Below are 22,540 nucleotides of genomic sequence, written 5' to 3' on the forward strand. Positions count from 1 at the left end.
TGAATTTGCCAAATTTTGTCTTGAATTTCGGATTGGACACGAATCAACCTTTAATTAGTCCAAGTTTGGTAACTAATGTGATTTGTTAATTCAATTTTTTTTCTTTTAGTATCACATAACTTATGGCTTTTTCAAACGAAAAAAAAGAAAAAGAAAAAGAAAAAATGATGGAGGACCATAAGCCCAATTATGAGAGGCCCATTTATCAACGTCCAAAGAAGGCCCGCCTGAATCCTGATCTGATTACGTCCGGCGAAGGTTAACGTGTAAAACCGCCACGAAATTTCTCCATTCCCGGGGAGTTGTTCGATTCCAACATTCAATTAATTTCATTTTTACGCAGAAACTGACTCGAATTCTTCGATTTTGATCATTCTTGAACTCTCTATTCTCTGATTCTCTTGTTTCTCTCTTCGGCTGTTGTTTCCCATGGCGACGAGGAATCGAACTGCACAGTTTAGAAGGCACAGGGATGCCGTGAAGAGCGTCCGTGCCCCTCTATCCTCTTCGGCAGCTGGTTCCAGTGGACCGGTTATTGAGATGGTGAGTTCGTCTCTTCTTCGTTCAAAGCGCTCTTCTTCTTATGCTCCTCTCAGCACTGAAGATCCAGGACCTTCGAGGTACAGATTCCTTTTTTCTCCTAACATTTCTCCCGAAGTTGAAATTTCCTGTGTTAAATTATTTCTTCAGCCATGTGGATTATCGACATGAAAAATTGAACTTCTACTGTGACGTGTTCAATTAGAAATTCTTACTTATTTGCGTTAGGAAAGTTTTATTGAATCAAATGCTTGTTTCTGATATTATTTTTCTAGAATAGTTCTGGTGAAATCTTGAAGAGCAGATAACTGGATATTATCACCGTAGTTTTGCCTCCCATACCTGAAACGTTCTCACTTAAAATGTTCTGACTCTGTGCCTTCAGAATTTCTCATCGATGCATGCAGAAGAATAGACTCTCCTCTTGTATTATACATTTCTTGCATCAAATGTATTGTCTGTTCTACATATTTGGTAGCTATTTTTCTGCATCCATAATCAGTTCGTTTTGTGTTCCACATCTGAGTACACTGTTTATTTCTGGTGTCTCCACAACTAGTTTTAGTTCTAGGAAAGTATCACGTCCTCCAATTATTACTATTACTATTATTATTAGCCTTAAGCTCAGGGAATTGGACTTGAAGATTTGTAATTTTTCAGGCTGTTTGAGAAATCTCTTAGTGCTTTGTTCTCTGCTTTTGGATGAGCTGCAAATGGGAAATGTAGGTCTCTTATCGATGTTTCATTAGTGGACCGGAAATTTGGGGAGGAAATACCTCAGCAGAAAATTTCTTGTGTTTTTTCCTCTTCTTTATAGGATAAGTTAGTTGCAAATGACCGTATAGGTTTCTTATTGATACTTGTTACTGGACTGGGAATTTGGGAAGGAAACGCTCGCTGAGACAATGGTGTCAGAGAGTTGAGGTTAATGAATTTACCAAAATTACAGGCAAACATTCCAAATGGTTTAGAACTACTGCCTGGGAATTTTGGTTTCTAATTTAAAATGGATCTGCTTTGAATCCGAAAGTTTCTGTCTGAGTATGTGACATTTGTTTAGCAAAATATTGACTCACACTCCCCTCACTGTTACTATTGTATCTACGGTGCAGCAGCGATGCATTTATGGTGGGTCTACCTCCAGCTTGGGTGGATGATTCTGAAGAAATAACTGTTAATATACAGAAAATTCGAAGGAAGATGGCAGAGTTAGTTAAGGCTCATTCCAAAGCTTTAATGCCTTCTTTTGCTGATGGCGAAGAAGACGAGCATACGATTGAGGCACTTACGCTAGAGATTACTAATCTTTTGAAAACCTCAGAGAAGAGGTTGAAGAAAATTTCTAGTACAGGGTCTTCAGAGGATATTAACATCAGAAAAAATGTCCAGGTATGCGTGAATCTCATTAAATTTTGTGCTTAATTCTTTGAGTATTCCAACTTTGGAGCTGAGCCATTGCTCATCTTTTGATACGATGTCTTTATGTTGTTACATTTTTCTAGCTGTTGTTCATCGTCTTTGTTGTTGGACTTTTATTGTGCTCCCGGGAAACTAATGTATAAAGTTCCAACAAACTTTTCACCTCCCTAAAAGTGTTTCTGGATTTTGGTGTTTGAGCACTTTTAACAGTAAATTCCTTTTTGTGATGGTTTGACTCCTTTTCTTAACAGCGTTCTCTTGCTACAGAGCTTCAGAATCTTTCTATGGATCTTCGTAGAAGACAATCAATGTATTTGAAACGTCTACAGCAGCAAAAGGAGGTTAGTGTCCTGTGTTCACCATGGACCAGTGTAAATTTTCTGTCTTGGACGTTGGCATATTTAAAATAAGCTTCAACCTTTTGTTCCCACTTCACAATTTTCTTGTACTTTTCACTCTTCTATTAAAATGGGTTTCATATGGGGAATAAGAAACTACTTTACCATTTTGACAATTCTCTCCCCATTACATTTGTTTGGTTCATCTATCGTTTTAGGGGTCTATTTTGCTTGATAAATCTGTAAATTGGTCAATAGTATGTAATATTTCGGCATCCACATCAATTGAAACACTGTTCTACTCAGTAACCAATGCTTATTTACTTTTGTATTGCAGGGACATGATGGAATTGATTTGGAGATAAATTTGAATGGAAACCGAGCTCTCCAGGAGGATGACGGATATGATGAATTTGTATGTGCTCACTGCTCATATCTTTTGTCACCTGGGCATATTAGGACTAAACTTTTCTCCCTCAAGAGATTATTATTCAAGAATGCAAAGCACAAAATAACATGTTATTTTTCTTTAACTCCAATAGTTTTATGACCGTCAAATCTTTTTGGATGTTCCATGTGGATAACTAGATAAGTGGGGGTGGTGCCTCAGTCTTCCCCTAAACCCTAATTGTTGAGTTTGTTAGTCATATGCTTGGGCTAAATGTCTTATTGTTTTGTATGCTTGAAGAGCAAACTTTCCATTGATAATTGTTTTGGATGTCGTTTTATAATGCAAATATATCATTATCCATCACTTCTCTTTTGATTGATACTTTTGTGTGGGAATCAGGGAACAAATGAAAATCAAACGATGACATTAGATGGGAAGCACATTCAGGGAAGGGAGAAAGAGATTAAACAGGTTCTGGAAGGTTCTAGAAAATCGTAGTTGAGACAGAACTATTCACAATGTAATAGATGTATTAATTTTTCATGTGTAGGTTGTAAAATCCGTAAATGAGCTTGCCCAAATTATGAAGGATCTCTCAACCCTTGTCATAGACCAGGTTAAACCCTATACTCTTTTAACGTGTATTAAGCTCTTTTTTTTTCTAAAAAATCAATCTGGGTTATTAATTAGCTAATGAACATTGTTGATTCTGTCAGGGTACCATTGTCGATAGAATTGACCACAATATTCAGAATGTTGCTGTTTCAGTTGAAGAGGGCTTGAAACAACTTCAAAAGGTGCTCTCTCTTTCAAAGAAAACTTTCATTTGTGATCCAGAAACTGAGATATCAAATAGTTAGCATGATTGATTACCATCTCAATTTTGACAATTGTGCCGATGTTCTCACAATTTTTTACCGTAGCTTTCATCTTTCCTAAAGAAACATTGGAATTCATAACCAAATTCCAAATTTCGAAGACACCTTGAAGAAACAGGGGCACTTGTGTCCTTGAACCAATAACCATCTTTGGCTAATCTAGCCTCCTCTATCCCTTTGGACCAATCATGAGTAGTACATGAACATTCACTTATTGTACATTGACTAGGCCTTTCAGATCGATCTTAGGCCCCACACCCTCTGTGTACAAACCTTGCGAAAGGACCCTTAGGTTTTTGGGGCATTGGATTCTGACCAATGTTTGCTTTACTCAAGCCACCCTTTCAAAAAGTAGATAACAAAACAAACATACTCTTAGGAGATAATTTGGTTTAATTTTAAAGAACCAAATGGTATCAAATGGGCAAGTCCTACATTTCATATTTATTGGTTCTTTAATGATGATTTTGGTGAAAATACGAGACCTGATGTTGGAAAGTTTTGGGGTTTGCAGGCAGAGAAGACACAGAAAAATGGAGGAATGGTGAAGTGTGCAACAGTGCTTGTTATTATGTGTTTCGTAATGCTGGTTCTTTTGATACTAAAGGAGATAATTATGTAACTAATTAATATAATGTTTGCCTTTGCCTTTGCCTTTGCCTCATTGGCTCTTAAACATTTTGAGAACTGCAGGCAGTTGATCAGCTCAGCAGATGCCGTTCCTTTTTGTGTATTATTCTCAAAGTCTTGGAATTGGGCATTTTGTAGAAATGATTTTCTTCGAAATATATCTCATTTACTTTGTTCGGTTTTGCCATTGATTAGTCATAGAAATTTATGTGATAATATGCATTTATATGGAGAGGAAACATTGTCCAAATTTAGTTTATAAGCTTGAGTGGTAATGATTGAATCATTACACTTGTAAAATTAACAAGTGACAACTTATTCTATATAGTTTATAATTTATTAGGATTTAACCCTTCTTTTTTACAATGACAATATCCTAAATGGAGAAATCAAATATTTGACTCTGAGATTAGTTTGAGATTGACAGTATAATTGCTAAATTCATAAATTGATTTGAAATCGACTTTAATTTCATTTATGTACTAAATTCATAAATTGATTTGAAATCAACTTTAATTTCATTTGTAAACTATGAGAATGAACACTTAATTTGATGATTTTTTTTTTCTTAATAAGGACTAAGTTGTAGCATAAGTTTGGGTACAATTGATGCAAACAAGATAAATGCTACTCTTCAAGATAAAGGTATGATTTGTGGACTATCTTATTAGTAATTTGATATCGTTTTGTAATTGTTCAATCTCATTACTAGTAGGATTTGATACATTTCACAGATTTCATTTACAATTAGCTTTGATTATTTATTGAAATAATTAGACTTAGATTTTAGAAAATTTGTTTCAAAGAGCATAATTATTGTAACAGATGTCTATCACTTTCTGAGTTTAGGTCATTTTGTGACGTAGAAAATGAAAAATGAAAAGTAGTAAAATGATTATTCAATAAAACTTAATTCCATAAAGATTAAAAAGCACAATTCACAATAATTTATAAAAGAATTTAATGGATAGATAATGAAACGATGTTCTTCATAAAAAAAACGTAAAAGTGTTACAACTATCTTTGAAATTAAGTTTAAAAAATTAGGGAGAGCAAGTTAACAAAATTAAAACTAATCTAACGAAAGAAAAGGGAGAGGACATCATAAATAGATTTTATACGTATGATCAAAAGAGTTTTCTAAAAATTAGAACAAAATACACAAATCTTTACCTATAAAAAGAAAAAGCCAACAAGTCTACATGAAATAACAAAATATTCTCAATCAGTCACTCTTGTACTCAGCCTCTTATACCAAACAATTTATCGTGTAGATCTTATATGAAGAGGAAAAGAATAAATTGCAAAGAAAAAAAAGAAGCATACCAAAGGGCAAATAGGAAAATTATGAAAAAACAACTTTAATTTTTTTTTTATTGGAACGTAAATAATTTTAGTTTTGTATTTATAAGTAAATTAACCTATTTAAAAATCTCTTATTTATTCCTTAGGAAACTTGTTTTTTTTTTTTTTTAATATTTTTTTGCATTAGTTTGTTATTTTTTTAAACAAAAAAATTATAAATGGCGTTTTAAAAAAAAATTTCTTTCTTGTCTATTATTTTATTTTAAAATAGATAAAGATAGTATATATTATAGTTTTTTTCTAAAATATTTTGTATAACATATATAAATTACGTTGATTGTGTGTTTTTCTTTTTAAATTGTAAATCAAATTATATTAACGTGATATACCATGAGATATAAAAAGATAATATGTGAATTTTTCAAAAGAAATATCTACAATTATTTAACACCCTAGGTGGATTAATTTAATTTAACGTGAAAGTTAAAAAATATGACAAACTATTTTATTTAATAATTTAGATATGAAATTATATCAAATAGTTTATGTTTATGTTTTAAATTAAACATTATTTGAAATTTAGCAAATTAAAATGCAATATTTTGAATTAAACCATATTTTTAACTGAACAAATTAAATCTTTTTAAATAACTTCTTTCATTTACTGAGTTAAATAATATTTACAAGATTAAAGTTTATAGATCCAACAATTATTGAAATGGGTGAGAAAAAAATATATTGTATACTTTTGAAGATTATGAACACAGTTACGTATTATACGATTGGATTCATTAAATGAACATTAGTTCCTAACTAATATATATATATATACATATAAATGGACTTATTTACAACTCCAAATTGCCATCAAAGATGGCACTAATTGATGTTTTTTTCTCTTTTCAATTTTGCTCTTCTTCTTCTTTGATGCTTCCAATATTTTTCTTTTTTAACTTTTCAAATAGATAATTCCTCAAGTTTTCATATACTTCACATATTATAATTTGCATTATTCATTCTAACTTTGAACATTTTAATTTTCATTAGTTGATTGTGTTTTTTTTTTCCATAACTTTTCTTTAAACTTTTTTTTTGTTGTTGTATGATATTTTGAAAAAGAAAATTTGAATTTGTTCCACGATTTTGTAATTTGCTTTTGTAAATAGAATTGTATACAAAATGATTTTTCAGATGTGTTCCTTTTCTTCTATCGGAATATTAAAAAGTTTATCCTGAAAAAAACAAAGTTATTTGAATATGTATTGATAAAATAACATAACTAAAAAAAATCTATATCATAATTTAAATATTAGAATTTTAAGGTCAATTTTATTATTGGATTATATATCTACTTACCACTACTAGCTAAGATTTCATATACTTAATGACAATATATGATACTCAAATGTAAATTTTGGAAAATATACTTAGTGATCGATCACTTAACATTTAGACATTTAGGGTACCTGAACATCTCCACTAGGTATAGACATAATGCACTTGCACCTGAACATAGAGGATAGACTTGCACCTGAACATAGAGCACGCACTTGCAGCTGAACATCTTCACTAGGTATAGACGGCGTACTTGCACCTGAACATCTCCAGTAAGTATAGAGGATGCACTATAATTTGCAAACATAGAGAAAGGAATTGATAACCGAGACTCGAGAGTGAACATATGTCTTTCCAAAGATCAATGATCATTTTTCTTATCCTTGAAAATGCTACGGTGATACCTCTTTGAATATTTATTGAAGCCAAAGGTTAGAGCATAAGGATTTAACATTATGCTTCTTGGATTTTCCATCGAAAAGACTTTCAATCTTGTTCCATAGAATTGTAGAGTGTCTTTTACCGAACGAACACCAACTTGGATTCATTTTGAAAAAGTCATATTAATTAGACTCTCTTTAAGATTATTGAATGGTGTTTCTTAGTGAAATCTTTAAGATTCAGTATTTTGTGTTTTGTTGAGGGTTTGATCAAACAGATGGGCATGTTTGTTTATAATTAATTCTTTGATCACATTAACATTTTATTAGTCCTTATATGTTTCTGAAGTTTAATTTTCTACTTTTTACATAGTGTGTGGATATCTCTTTATAAGAAATAAAAAACTTTTGCTATAAAATGCAAACTTTAATCCATTAATTCTTATAGTAATGTAAATCTTTCCCAAACAACTAACATATATTATTGATACTCTTTATAAGAAGTCCATTATTGATACTTTTTTTTTAACTAATTGCAAATATAACCTATACTTCTTTTATAGAAATCTATTATTGATACCATGATATCTTCTTCCATCTTTTTGTTTCACAAATAGGATATTTGACCAAATAGTTGTGTTATTTTTCTTATTATTGTTAAGTGAAAATGTTATGAGTTATTTTGGTGAGAGGGTTTGATCCAAATTAGATACTATCGATCAACAATGAATCCTTTTTAGGTACATTCGAACATCTCACTATTTGAAGGTTCTATAATTTCTCTCAAGCCAAATGGTGGAAAGAGTGGCCACATTGGTTGTGAATATGATGGCCTTTTTTTAAAAATTTATTTATGCTATTAAGATCTTTGCAAAGAGAAAGAGAAACTGTGTTGATGTGGTGATTTCTTCAATTTGTGAGATGAAGAAGATTTTATCCCAAATAAAATCAACCTTTTTGGATATATTATTTTATCCTAAATTGCAACAGTAATTTTATATGACCTTTTAACCAAACCCAACCAAAGCACAATATTATCCATGCAATCTCCCATAGGAACAAATAGTTACAATAAACGACTAAGCTAAAAACAAAAGTAAATTAGAGTCACACATACCTGAATTAAAAACAAACAACTTTGATGTATAAACAATAATCTAACTCCTAAGAAAAACTTTGGGTACAAAAGGAAAATCTCAATCTATTCTTAATCAATACAAATCTTTGCCAAACACCACTAATATAATTCAACTCAATTGTCTATAAAAACCATTCTTAAACAAAATAAACAACTAATTAAAAAGTCTTTCCTACCACTTCAAAAAACAAATGAACACAACTTGGTCTTGCTACCACTTACCATCATCTTCGAGCTGATTACTTCATCTTGGAGATTACTTCAAAACCAGTGATCAGTCCAGTCCTTCTACATCTTCAAGATACAAAAATAATTAATGATCAAATATTAAAATATCAATACATTATAACTATTAAATTACAATGTGCTTAACAAGAAGCAATGTATAATTTTCAATACTACCTCTAAGCTATCTTAACAAATATTTATAAATATTGCCATTAGTATTGAAACTTGAATAGCTTATCCGGTATAAAAACAAAAGTTCATGTTACTTTTCTTGATCACCTAGTTGTGGAGGTTGATAAAAATTTTCCATACGCCAAGTTGGGATTATATTGTTTTCTTTGAATAATTCATCGTTAAAATCTGGCCAAATGCTGCTGGTTGATTTATTCTCCAAGCCTATTGCTAAGTCTTCAAGTGTATCCCACCAGTTATCGATTTCATTAGATGGTTGTGTAATTGGTGGTGTTTCTTGTTGAACATTTTGTGCTTTGGGGATGGTTTGTTTATTAGTGACCACATCACTATTTGCAAAATCTCCACTCCCATGTGTATCTTTTTTAATATTCAACCTGTACTTCTGCAAAAACAAAACAAATCGTCCATATGTTAAATAAATAAATAAAGAAAGAAAGAAAGAAAGAAATATATATTAGTGTTTTTTATTCTTAAAAAAAATGAAGTACCTGAAGATGACTTGCAACATGTTCTCTCTGTATCTGTGAAACACCTCTATCATGCATATATTTGGTGATATTAGCAGGAACAACTTCTACAGTAATCAAACCAATTCTAAATTAATTAAGTAAACACACATTAACATGATCATGTTAAATTAAAACATATTGTAATTAATACAAAGTACTACTTATAGCTTTCAAAGTGATGTCGTCGATGCCATCTAGAAATATTCGATGATATTCCTCGGTCCAATTAAAACGTCTCTTTCTGTCAACGATTGTATGATGATGATGATCATTGTCCAAACCCTCACTATTTTCTTCTCTTTTCTTTAAATCAAGATTAGGATCAGAACAATTATTAAATCCTCCTCCGTATTCAGTGGTTACATGATAATGACTTTTATCTAAAGAAGTGTTCGGGTTAGACGAAGAACCCGGTTCTCTTCCGTATGTGGTTGGAGTATCTCGAACGACGTTGAACGATGGCTCTATCCTTGAAGTTGATTCAATTTGAGGTACGTAAACAGATGAGTAATAGTCATCACTACGAGTACTAGCCACATATTGCCAAAGATTTTTTAAAGCTTGGCAATCAGTATAAGGAAGCTTGGCCAGTACACATTGAGCTGCACCATTCGCAATCTCTCTCATGGTAACTTTATCGTTAAGATCCGAAAGCATCACTATTAAGATAAAAAAGAGAAGAAAAAAATCACCAACGACATTATTGTTAACTCAACAAGTTGATTCAGTTAGGGTTTTCAAGAAAAGAAAGAAAGAAAGAAAAAGAATGAGAATTGAGGGTGAATTGATTTTGAGTTCTAAAACGAGTTGTGTATGGCCACGAATGAAAATTGGAATTCAAATTCAATACCATTTAAAAAAATCAAACGTTCTAATAATCTCTCAAACCAATCGTTACAAACATATAAAGAATCAGATTTTGTTGTGAGTCGATACCCACCAAACGTAAGTTGAATTTGTTTTCGCAGTTTCTCTTTCATACATTATATTCAACTGTCTTTCGGTATTCGAAAAAAATAACAGAAAAAAGAAAAGAAAAAGTACTTACAAACAACAGGAATGTTGAATTCCCATTTGGCAGCTCGAATTAGGTTAAAAGCTCCAATGTTCGAACAAGGAATTCCACAAACAATAATATCAATTCTAGTATTTCCATTGAGGATCATAGCCATAGCATGCTCAGGATTTTGTGATGTTAACACTGTTTAAGACGAAAAAAAAAATGTGAGTCAAAGAAAAGTTTCATAAACAATATATTTATGGCTCTGAAAAAAAGGTAAAAAAATAAAAACCTTGATAGCCCAGTGAAGTGAAAGTGTTATCCAATGCTAAGAGATGAGTGTAATCATAATCAACCACCAAGACTTTGTACTGAAATGGATATAAATTGTTTGGTATATTCAATCGACGAATCATTATTAAATATGGGAAGAGAGAACCGAAATCAAAACAAAGATTTAGAGGGGTGTTAGTGGGAGAAAATGAATATGAAGCAATTGAAGAAGGAAGGGGTCTTATTATATATCCGTAAAAAAATAATATAAGGACATTATGCAAATTTAGAGGGGTTGTTAAATAATAATGAAGATTTTTAGGGAATTTTCAATTTGATTAATCCGAATTTCGCCCGAAAACAAAAAAAGGTTATTTCAGTTATCTTTTGATGACCTGTTATCTTCACCTACTGTTCACGCCGGTCGCCGGTCACCGCTTCTCTTAAACCCTAAACCCCATCTTCTCCCATATATACTTTTTTTTTTTTTAATTATTATTTTTATTTCAGATTTGCATAATACTGAAAGTTTGTGCCCAGTGAGGAGAAAGTTTGGGCATAAAATGTTTATGATTTTTTAGTTTTTATAATAAAGTTTAGTTTCTTTTTGTATTATGTCTTTGATGGAATTTGATCTCTTTCTATTTTTCTTAAGCTTTCTTTCCATCATCGTCAAATTTAAGATCTCCTGTCACCATTGGATTCTTCGTTAAGAAAAAAAAAAGTTATTTAGAAAAATCGTTTTGTTTAAAATATGATGGTGCACAGTAGTAACTGAACAAATTTTATTTTGGATCTATAGATAAGCGGATCAGCTTCTATTGGTGTGAATCATATAGCAAGAGCTGATCAAATACACTATATATTATCGCTCTATATAAGCTTAACTTTTAGTTTGATCAACAATATATGAAACTTGAACTTAAACTTCAAATTTAGATAGGAAGAAAAAACTAAAGTGCCTTTCAATTGTAAAGATTGTATTGTCTAAATTTCAGGCAACTAATTAAATAACTAAATCATGCATGAGATAGCTATTTTGTTTTCTTTGTGTGATCTTGAAAATAGCATTTGCAGGTTGAACTCCAAGTATCCAACTAAAATCGAATCATGAATTCCTTCCTGCATGGAAAAGTTGAAATATATGTTTGAGTTAAAGCTCAAATAAGTGTAATGCTAACTACATTGATGAAATAATTCTAATTTAGGTTAAGGAAATATCTATAATCCTTGGATGAAAAAGTAAACTAATTCAATCATTCTACCTACAAATATAATATTATCAATTAACATGAGGTAATAAAGCGAGTGATAGTGATTTGAGATATGAGATACATAAACTAGCTACAACTCTATACTTCTTTTCCATTCTAGAGTTTTCAATCTCTAAATTTGGTATAAAAGCTATTATATTCATTTTTCTTTGGTTTACATGGTGTTTGTTTTTCCAAAATTTGGCACCAAAAATATAATTCAAAACTTTTTCTAACAATAATAAATAAAAGAACAGACCTTACAAGAAAAAAATAACTAGTTAACTTTAACAATATATACCACATACCATATCAGTAGTCCACCGATTTGATTCACAATCAACTTCTAAGTGAGTAGTAACGAAATCACAATTACTTGATCATTCATATATCAATCTCAATAATTAGAGATTTATCATAACAGAACTAATTCTTTTCTACTTCAAATAAAATGCATGGCCACCCAAATGATGCCATATCCAAACATCACTCTTAGAATAAATATTCTTACTTCGTAAATGACAAATCAAACTGAACTAATAACTCAATTGCAAGCAATACGAACTAAGACAGGATAAATATTCACAAGAAGCTTTTGGTAGTTTCCTAGGGTTTAGAGTTTATGTTTGATATTCATAATATCATCATTATATTCTTGATAAGGCACTGGTTGGTCTCCCCACATCTTGAGATGGTGAGGATCATTATTTGAAACATGATGACTCAATCCATCATTGATAAGATGATCAGAGGCAATAACATCGATATTATTATTGCCATCAGCATATCTAGTTGGATTAGGAGAGGGAATAACATTGTAGTTATTATTGCCATCAACATATCCAGGGAATTGATTGGGTAGATTTTGGAGATGGTTAGGTTCATTTTTCTGAAAAAATTGAGGAAGAATTATATTGTCTTGCGTTAAACCTGGTCTTGATAGAGATTCAAATAGAGGCCATCGCTGCTGCCGTGTCATTTGATGAACGAAACGATCTTCTTGCGAGGCTTGATTTCTCATGTTTCCTTCTTGATATCTCAGGTTCCCTTCTTGATATCTCAGGTTCCCTTCTTGATATCTCAGGTTCCCTTCTTGATATCTCATGTTCCCTTCTTGATATCTCATGTTCCCTTCTTGATATCTCATGTTCCCTTCTTGATATCTCATGTTCCCTTCTTGATATCTCATGTTCCCTTCTTGATATCTCATGTTCCCTTCTTGATTTCTCAGGTTTTCTTCTTGACTTCTCAAGTTCTCTCCTTGATTTCTCATGTTTTTTCCTTGATTTCTTCTTCTAGCCGTGTTGAAAGAGATTGATTGTGAGTGCACCGTCAATGCTTTATCAGTCTCAAGATTACCTTTTTTAAGATTCAACCTATATTTCTGGAATGAAATTAAAAATGATATAAGTTCCAAACTGTTAAAAAAGAAAAGAAAAGAAAATTAGATAAGAAAATCCATATAATATTGTGTCCTCTTGTTTCAAAATGTACCATTTTAATTCTCAAAATTTTTAAGAATATGTTTAAGAATCTAGGAGTAATTTATTGTTATCATATTAGAGTACACATTGATATGACATTTTAAATTTAAAATAGAGACATTTTCAAATATAGCATAATAAACAAAAAGATGTGTTTGTTAGGTTTGGTTCTTCTTAGTTGGTTTGGGCAGGTTGGACCAGAAATGATATGCTTACTCACAAAACTGCATCTCTTCCTGAAAGCTTCTCAAGGACTACTTTAAGACGACGACAGACGATCGATCTGTGAGGAAATTACTGCACAAGGCCGCCCATGCAGAGGAAAAACTTCTGAGCTCCGCACAACATGGGGATTGTAATATACTTTTTCCCATAACTTTCCATACCAGACCAACCAACTAAAATGAAACTATCACGAAAAATAAAAAGATATATCGTCTATATCCAAATAAAAATTGATATTTTTCACAAGGAAGGCTGTGAAGGCTCACCAAAGTTTGAGATTTGGCCGTAGAAGGATCAAAATGTATATATCCATCAGGAACATGAAATACAAAAAAGTATAAGAGAGGCACATAGACCAATCAATCGTATCGGTCGTATTCTTGAATTTGGAATAAAAAGAGGAGTAATGTTTCCTAGCACGGGACACATCCATGGAAGGAATGAGAATAAGGATAGGTGAATGGCTACAGGATAGAACCCCTGTGTTTGGTAAGTTAAAAGGATATGTGAATGGCCATAGGATACAATTCCTTCTTTGTTTGGTAAGTTGTGGAAAGAAATAAAGCTATTTCAATGTATAGCAACCCATGTATTATTGTTATAAAAATTAATTTGTGCATTTATTCCTTTATTTTATATATTATTAAAATTAATTCAAGATTAGATTTATAAACTTAGAATATAATATTAAAACTGTTCCATAATTTAAGTAATTGTTTTTAATAGTTATAAAACAAAATATAAATTAACCTTCCAACAAATTAGGAGTATACAATATCATTGTCCCAAAATATATATATTATATATATAACATGATATGATAAGTATATTACCTGTAGATGACTGGCAACTATTGCTCTAGTGATGTTTTGAACTCCACAATTTATCATATATTCTAAAATTTTCCTCGGAACAGCTCCTACATTAATCAAACAACAACAACAATAATAAAAAAAACCCAATATCAAAAAATTAAAAATAGGACTTCTGAAATAAACAAAAATTAACACTTAACACTTACTCTGAAGTGTTAAACGATCAACAGCCTCAACAAATATTCGATGGTATTCATCAGTCCAAATGAAACGTGTCCTTCTAGGGAAAATTTCTTGTCTCTGTAAAGGCTCATCAGCATCAAAAGAATTGTTTTGATCTCCACTTTCTGCCACGGACCGACCACCCAATTCTCCGGTGGACGATTCACCAAATTCTCCAATATTGATCGAGGCAGTCGGGACGGCTGAGTTTTCTTCTCTTCCTAAGCTTCTATCTGAATCAAAATCAATAATAATGGATCAATTATCTTCCTTAGCTTAACCACACATATTATCGAACATTCCAAAGACGTTTCATAATAATATAAGAATGGGTTACTGTAATTATCTAATTTTCATAACTAGAATGTGAGAAGTTGTATTAATTAGTAATTTGAAGGTTAATTCAAATTTGAGAAACATGAATGAGCTTACTGTTAACAGGCATATCCGTCAACCAAAAATGATGAGGTGAAGTGCAAGGTTGATTATTAAGATCGTCGCTCATCTTTTTTATTTGTGAGACGCACACACACATATGCATATATGTATATATTTATGTATACGTTTAAATGTATATGTTTAAATAATAGATTATTATTTTATTAGTTAGGAGATTATCGATAGAAAGATTTGTTTTTTATTTTGAAAAAAGATCTTGTAGATCGTAGAGATTATTATGAATTTTTCACCTTTTTGAATTTCTATAAAAAGTAATTTTGAACCTATTAATACTTTTGTTGATATTAGATTATACATAATTTGTATTAAGTTTGTTTAATCTTGTGGGGTTAAGTTAATTATTAAATACGATAAGAGGAATTACTTTCTTTTAAGAAAAAATAATATGTAACAATCACAAGATATATTATATGACTCACCATTTATCTCTTTATCTCATTTTTAAAAAAATTAAATTTATTGCTCAAAAATAGTAAAATAAATTAAAATATTTATAAGCTATAACAAATTTTTAGATTCTATTGGTCTTTCACATATAAGTGACTGTCTGAAACAAAATTTGCTATAGATTTAAATATTTTGTAAAATTTACTATTTTTAAATTTCGATTAAGATTTTCTCTTAAAATAGGAAAATTTTACAAACTATTTACACGAACAAAGCGAATGACATAATTTTTTATACTTATTTTTGTAAATATTATACGAACGTTCTATTTTTTATAATTTTCCTTAAAAAATTAACAAATAATTTTTAACTTTTAGCCATAGATTTGTTGTAAGAATTATTTATTTATTTATTTTTGAACAATATATATATATAGAAGGAGGGAGGGATTAGTTGACTTAGAAGATTACTTGTTTTTCTTGACGATGGATATGTTTTTTCGAGACATGATGAAGATGCCAAGGATGTATCAACTGTTTGGTTATTGTGTAGACATGATGAAGTTGTGGAGAATGTATCAAGTGTATAGTTGAGATATATATTTTGGTGCATTTACCGATCTTATTGCTTATTTTATTTATTTATTATTTTATTGTTTTTCATCAATCTTTTAAAAAAAATTATGATAACCTTATGCATATGTGTTAAGGTAGTTGAGATATAGTTGATGTAGATACTTGATTCTCTATCATATCTAGTGTTTTGTTTAAAAGGAAGTTTCATTTAGTGAGTTTAAAAAGATCTTTAACATTACTTTGTCCTTTGTCCTTTTTAACATGTATCAACAACATAAATAAAAAACATACACTAAAATTGACAAACAAAGAAACTAGAGGAAACAAGACAACAATAGTTAAGATCTAAATACCAAATAATAATAATAAAATCTTCATTTTAATTTAGCTATAAATAGCGAGGATCAAATGAATTGACACTACAAGAAATCACAACAATTGTGATGCCAGAAACAACACGTTGGCAAAAGATGCGTCGCCGTTGTTCACCTTTCACGGACGCACGAAATGTTACATAGCGGAAAGTTTAAAATTAAATTTAATGCTTTGACTTTTCGCGACGCACACAATGCTACGTCACGAAAAAGGACTTTTCGCGACGTAGAGGAACAAGACGTCGCGAAAAATCTAAAATTAAATTTAACGTGGTCGCTGTTTTCGACGTTGTCATACGTCGGTGAAAGGTACCTTCGTCGACGTCTTCGAAGACGTCGAAGAAAGTTTACACTATTTATTCTTCCTTCAACATAGAAAAGAATGCAAAACCAAAATAAACCCAAAATCGACCGAGAGAAAGGGAGAAGAGGAGAGTTGTGTTGCCATCACTGTCTGTCTTTGTCGCCACCATCGCCGAGAGTCTCCTCTTTTCTTCTCTTTTTCTTTTTCATTTCAACTTTTTCGCTTCACTGTACTCTTTCAAATCATAGCATAACTAGAATCCAGAGCACCACAAAATGTGTTTATGAATCCCTATTGAAACTCAAAGTGATTTATATAAACACAAAGTTAAAACAAAAACCCACGAATAAACTACAAGAAAAATTGAAGTATACAATTGAAACGGAATGTAACAAGCTAGAAGATAAAGAAGAAGAAGAGAAAGAAGAAGAGAAAGAAGAAGAAAAAGAAGAATAAAAAGAAAAAGAAAGTTTAAGCTTTCCCCAACGTGACGTCGAGAAAGGGTTCCGCGACGCGACGTCTGGGAAGGATTCCGCGACGTGACGTCGCAGAAACCCTTTTCCGACGTGCTGACAATGTGCGTCGGTGAACGTTTTCCTGTTGTCAACACGATCATTGTCAAGGAAAGTATCCCCGACGTGCTTTTCCCAACGTACATGCCGACATCGACTGAGACGTCGGGGTAACCTTCCCCGACGTGTTTTGGAGGTTTTGCCGTCACAGAGCTGCATTGGAGAAGACCCTATTTCTTGTAGTGTGATTTTTGAAGGATTAATTTTCAAGTAAGGTCTAGCCAAATTAATCCTCAGTATTGTCAACTAATCCAATTGAGAATTGGATTCAATTTTCAACTTTGCTAACCATCGAGTTTTACTCTTTATAATTAGATCTTGACCTCGAGGTTGATAATACAAGCATTGCGTTCAAACTATACACATGTTGACAATTTCTTATTTTCTCTTCTACCATTCCGTAGATTATTAAGAATTTGAAAACTTCTTGAGGACACCCTTATAGCAACCCTCGTGATCATCCCTTCAAATTATTTCATTCATTGAATTACAAGGTACATGATATTCAAAAAAGAGGTCTAGAGATAAGTCCCAAAAGGGAGAATCAGACAAAAGCATTACAATTTAGAGTAATTACAGAAGGGGTATTCAGAGAAGAGTTTGTTTTTGGATGACGACCATTGACTCATGAAGTTGCAAATATTTTACCAAGTGTGAGATCATCCTTTTTGGTTTGAGAGAAATCGACCGGTCTTCCAAAACATTGAAAAATAGTCATTCCAATTGTGAGATCATGATATGATCTCTTGTTGGCACAGTTCTATGGTGTAGAAAACCAATCAACCCTCTTTTACAATTGATTATGATTTGGAAGTTTCTAGCTACTCCAACTTTAAATTGGTGGGTCTTCTAACTTCTAGCTTCTTTTGAACGATATACCAAAGGATCAATAGATGCATATTTGAGATATTCAACTAAGTTAGACACATTTGTATAGCATCCTTATCATACCCTACATCCAATAATATTGCATTATATTCCTACCATTATATGTACAACAGAGTTGGTGAGGAGTTCAAAATTCAAGCTACAGATCATGCATTATAATTTAAGAAAAAAAACAAGTGCATTTTTGGTACTCCATACACCTTTAGTTTTTACATCCCAATCAATAATTTAAATAAAACACACAAAAAATTATTTCTTCCATTTTCAATTATCTTACAGAGTTAGAAAATTGGGGAGGAAACTGGGAGGTTAGGTCTTCTACATGTACTCATAATAATTATTTAACAAATTTCTTTATAATATCTTAACTATAAATGTAGTAACTTATAACTTGCTCACAGTAATAAAATTGAACTTAGCTTAATGATAAGGTATAAGTACATTTTCATGCAAATAAAAACTAAGTTAATTGACAATATACATTAATACATTATACATACATACAAAACACCATAATAAAGGGTCCTGATATATAAGGGGTCTCCTAAAGGCATTCATTCGTATCTGTAATTGTAATTGATGATTATTTTAGAAATAATAATTAAAAATATAGCAATATTTTAAAAAATTACAAATATAACAAAGATGAAATTTGACAAATTTTGCTATATTTACAATTTCTTTAAAATATTACTATATATTCTTCAGTATTCTTTTGACGTTTGCAATATTAGTTCCATTAAGAAATGTGCCATAAGACAGGATATTGAATTGCTAAAGAAGAAGAAAAAAGAGAATTATGTGTATTAATTGTGTTTTTTGTTTGCTGCTCGATTTAGTATTATTTTTCTTCTATCTGTGGAATAATTATTCCTTTAACAGAACGTAGAAAATTAGGGTCAAGTTCTTCAATGCCAAGTCTTTCTCGAGTTTAAGTTATAAATTAACAAAAACCTTCACCAGCATCCCTAAGTAACTTATAACTTCCTCTCCCTTATTCTTTGTATTCAATTTTTTATTAAAAAAAATCTCAAATTAGTTATTTTTTAACCAATAACAATTTAAGGATAAAACCTTGAAAAAAGGCTTTCACTCTAACAAACTAAAAGTACTTTCCGTAACCAAAACTCCACAACAGAAGTTTTGAAAAATATTATCTCTCTCTCTCTTTTCTTTTTCCATGAATATATTTTTCTTTCTTTATTATTTTATCCCTACCGAGAGGGGTTAGGGTTATTCTTTTAACTCTCATGGCTTTCTCCGGTGATTATTAACACTCTCCAACTTCACTTCTTTCTACTTCCATCCATTTCTGTTACTTCCTCATTTCAACCTTCATTCAATTACTTCCAACACTCAACAACACATTGACTTCAATCTATCTAAAGATTTTGTTTATTAGTAATTTATCTCAAAGATTGAAAATCAATTTGATTATCTTCTTTTTTCTCTTAATGAAGAGATATTGACTCCAAGATCCAACCGTGGAAAAGAAATAATGGAAGACGACCCTGGATTTTGTGGTGTGAATTGTTCTTGTGATTATCTTGTTCAATATCCCGATCATCAACCTTTGCATTTAGTTCCACACCATGTTGGCTGCTCTTCACACCCTGTTGTTACCTCCTCTTCAAACCCTGTTGTTGGATCCTCTTCAAACCATATTGTTGGCTCCTCTTCAAATCCTGTTGTTGGATCTTCTTCAAATCATATTGTTGACTCCTCTTCAAATCCTGTTGTTGGATCCTCTTCAAACCATGTTGTTGGCTCCTCTTCAAACCCTGTTGTTGACTCCTCTTCGTCCGGAATCGACGTCAATGGTCGTCGAGTTGGAAGAAAAGGTTCTTCAAAACCTAAAGCTTCAAAGAAGAAAAATGGTTACCATCATGTTCAAGGAGTGAGGAGACAACGACTCATTTGGACTACAGAACTCCATCAGTGTTTTGTTGAGATTTTTAATCGTACACCTTGCACACGTAAGCTTTGTTCATCTTATACATATCCATTATTAGAAAAAAAGAAAAAACTAACTTTTGGTAATTGTATCCTAGAACTTTATCCTAGGATAATCTTGGAGCAGATGTCAGAAAAATACCCCTTTGTCACTAGGGAAAATATTGCTAGCCACCTCCAGGTATAACTTTTAAGTTTTGTAATGTAAGTTGATTTTTTACAATCTTTTATCTAAAATATATTTTGGTGTTGATGGAAATGTAGAAGCATAAAACGAATCTCATTAAGATGAAGGACAAGGAGAACTCAGCAAAAGCCTCTTCCAAATCAGTGCCTCTCAAGATTCCCAAAGAATCTAACTCCCAATCAATTCACCCTAAAACTTCCAATTCCAACTCCACAATTCCTAATTCTCAGCTTATTCTTCAAAGCCATCCCAATCCCACAAACCCTATTTCTTCCCAAGTTCTTGTCCAAAGCCATCCCAATTCCACAAACCCTATTTCTTCCCAAGTTCTTCTCCAAAGCCATCCCAATTCCACAAACCCTATTTCTTCCCAAGTTCTTCTCCAAAGCCATCCCAATTCCACAAACCCCATTTCTTCCCAAGTTCTTCTCCAAAGCCATCCCAATTCCACAAACCCCATTTCTTCCCAAGTTCTTCTCCAAAGCCATCCCAATTCCACAAACCCTATTTCTTCCCAAGTTCTTCTCCAAAGCCATCCCAATTCCACAAACCCTATTTTTTCCCAAGTTCTCCAAAGCCATCCCAATTCCACAAACCCTAGCTTTGGTGGTAAGACGTGGTTCCAGAATTCACAAGGTTGTGGGTTCAAGCAGACGCGAAAGCAGTTTGAGCATGACCAGTTTGAGCATGACCAGTTTGGGCTTGAGCAGTTTGGGCTTGAGGAGTTTGAGCTTGAGCTGTTTGAGCTTCAGAAGTTTTACGATTCGTTAAAAAGATCCAGAAACCATCAGGTGCATTATCAGCAGCAGCAACATTCATTCAACAATAATGCTTGTTTAAGCCAAGAAAGCCCTAATTGGGCACTACCAATAGGGCAATCATCAATGGCACCTACTAATGATCTTGCTGTTAGTACCAGCCTATGCCCTCCTCCAATTTCAGCCAATCAAATCTCTGGGAACGACAGTAATGTTATTGGGTTTCATCCAATCATGGACTTCAACTCTTTTGGAGGTTGGAATAATACTAATAATGATCCCTCTCTTGGTACTGATCTCCCAAACTTTGGTTTTGGAGACTATAATTATGAAAATTCTGAGCCTTTGGGTTTTGGCTATCCTCTCAACCTTAATACCATCAACGGTTTTCAGGTAATAAAATTGTTAATTAACATCTTTGGTGTTCCAAAAACTCTCTTTTTTGTAACTATGCAGCATTGCTACTATATCGATCGTTCATTAAATTGGGAGACTTTCTTCCTACCCTCTCTACTTTTTGCTGAACTCCTTTTTGTGGCAATGAATTTCTGTTCGTGTAGGTTCGGGGGTTGATGTGGGTTGCTCGATTGTGTAATCTGGGGGTTGATGAGTGTGTTATAAATTTGTTAGTTTAATTGGAGTTCTCATCTATCTCGTTTTATTTGAACGTGAGACATGATGAGACGTTTAAGTAAAAGTTTGGATATGTTTTTTTTTCTTTTTTAGCAGCTGGACTCTGAACAAGGCCTTCAGTCAATGTACTGCCCATCCATTAACCCTACGGAGAATGATTGCACAGTCCAACAATGTTCTGATAGCTACAACCATCCTTTTGTGCCACACACTTTTGGTACCCACCATCTTCACGTTCTGTTTAATTATTTATATATGTTCTCTTTAGTTCAAGTTTGCGATTAAAATTTGTAAATTACGTACTATTCATGAATTTACTTTAATTAATTCCTTTAATTCCTTCTAAAACTGAAGTTTTCATACATTTATTTACGATATCCCGGGTATCACTTTAAATATGAAGGCCTTTCTCTAACCATTCCATTGTGCTCGAGCTAATGAATTGTTCTTTCGTATGGAGCGTGACAAGGGAGCTAAACCTCCTTGAGATGGTTGAGATATCCATGTGGATTTACATACCACCACCATCCTTCATATCTTGTTTGAAAAATAATATGTTTTTTGATTTTGGTAGCCTCTCGTACCTAATCAGCTTTTGTGTAATGCATATATGCTTTGTATTGGGGTATAATGAGGTGCTAAGAATGTTGAGTTGAGAAATTTGGATGCACTTTATCGTTCTTCAAAAAACATTCACAATTAGTTGATTTGAATGAACATGTATTGGTTTGTTTTTGTTTCTCTAATTAATATGTATTTTGAATCCAGATAATGATCCCCAGATGTTCAACGGCGGGTGTAACAACAATCAAATTTCAAAAGGAAATGAACGTTTTCTCCCTAAAGGTTAAGTTATATAATCACGAAGGAGAGGATAGGATCAAGTGTATCA

The 22,540-nt window shown here is 32.1% G+C and overlaps 3 protein-coding genes across 4 annotated transcripts; 2 read left to right on the plus strand and 1 right to left on the minus strand.

Moving 5' to 3' along the window:
- The first annotated feature begins 228 nt into the window (after positions 1 to 228).
- On the plus strand, positions 229 to 4,383 carry LOC101204192 (syntaxin-42). Of its 2 annotated transcripts, none has more exons than XM_011661078.2 (8): positions 229 to 620; positions 1,656 to 1,929; positions 2,211 to 2,300; positions 2,635 to 2,712; positions 3,088 to 3,159; positions 3,239 to 3,304; positions 3,405 to 3,485; positions 4,081 to 4,383. In XM_011661078.2, the coding sequence occupies exons 1-8, from the start codon at positions 430 to 432 to the stop codon at positions 4,186 to 4,188; spliced, it is 960 nt and encodes a 319-aa protein (XP_011659380.1). In that variant the 5' UTR covers positions 229 to 429; the 3' UTR covers positions 4,189 to 4,383. The 2 variants fall into 2 exon arrangements, with proteins under 2 accessions (XP_011659380.1, XP_004136008.1); XM_004135960.3 differs by having other exon boundaries at positions 231 to 620; positions 1,653 to 1,929.
- Positions 4,384 to 8,844: 4,461 nt separating this feature from the next.
- LOC101220734 (two-component response regulator ARR1) lies at positions 8,845 to 10,702 on the minus strand. Its single transcript, XM_011661477.1, has 5 exons — positions 10,579 to 10,702; positions 10,335 to 10,487; positions 9,448 to 9,945; positions 9,266 to 9,351; positions 8,845 to 9,159 (listed from the first exon to the last, which is right to left on the minus strand). Exons 1-5 carry the CDS (start codon positions 10,700 to 10,702, stop codon positions 8,845 to 8,847), a joined length of 1,176 nt encoding a protein of 391 aa, XP_011659779.1.
- Positions 10,703 to 19,615: 8,913 nt separating this feature from the next.
- On the plus strand, positions 19,616 to 21,650 carry LOC116405267 (probable serine/threonine-protein kinase cdc7). Its single transcript, XM_031889244.1, has 4 exons — positions 19,616 to 20,014; positions 20,198 to 20,251; positions 20,335 to 21,408; positions 21,576 to 21,650. Exons 1-4 carry the CDS (start codon positions 19,616 to 19,618, stop codon positions 21,648 to 21,650), a joined length of 1,602 nt encoding a protein of 533 aa, XP_031745104.1.
- The last annotated feature ends 890 nt before the right edge of the window (positions 21,651 to 22,540 follow it).

Source organism: Cucumis sativus, chromosome 7 (genome assembly GCF_000004075.3).
Source record: "Cucumis sativus cultivar 9930 chromosome 7, Cucumber_9930_V3, whole genome shotgun sequence".
NCBI lineage: Eukaryota > Viridiplantae > Streptophyta > Magnoliopsida > Cucurbitales > Cucurbitaceae > Cucumis > Cucumis sativus.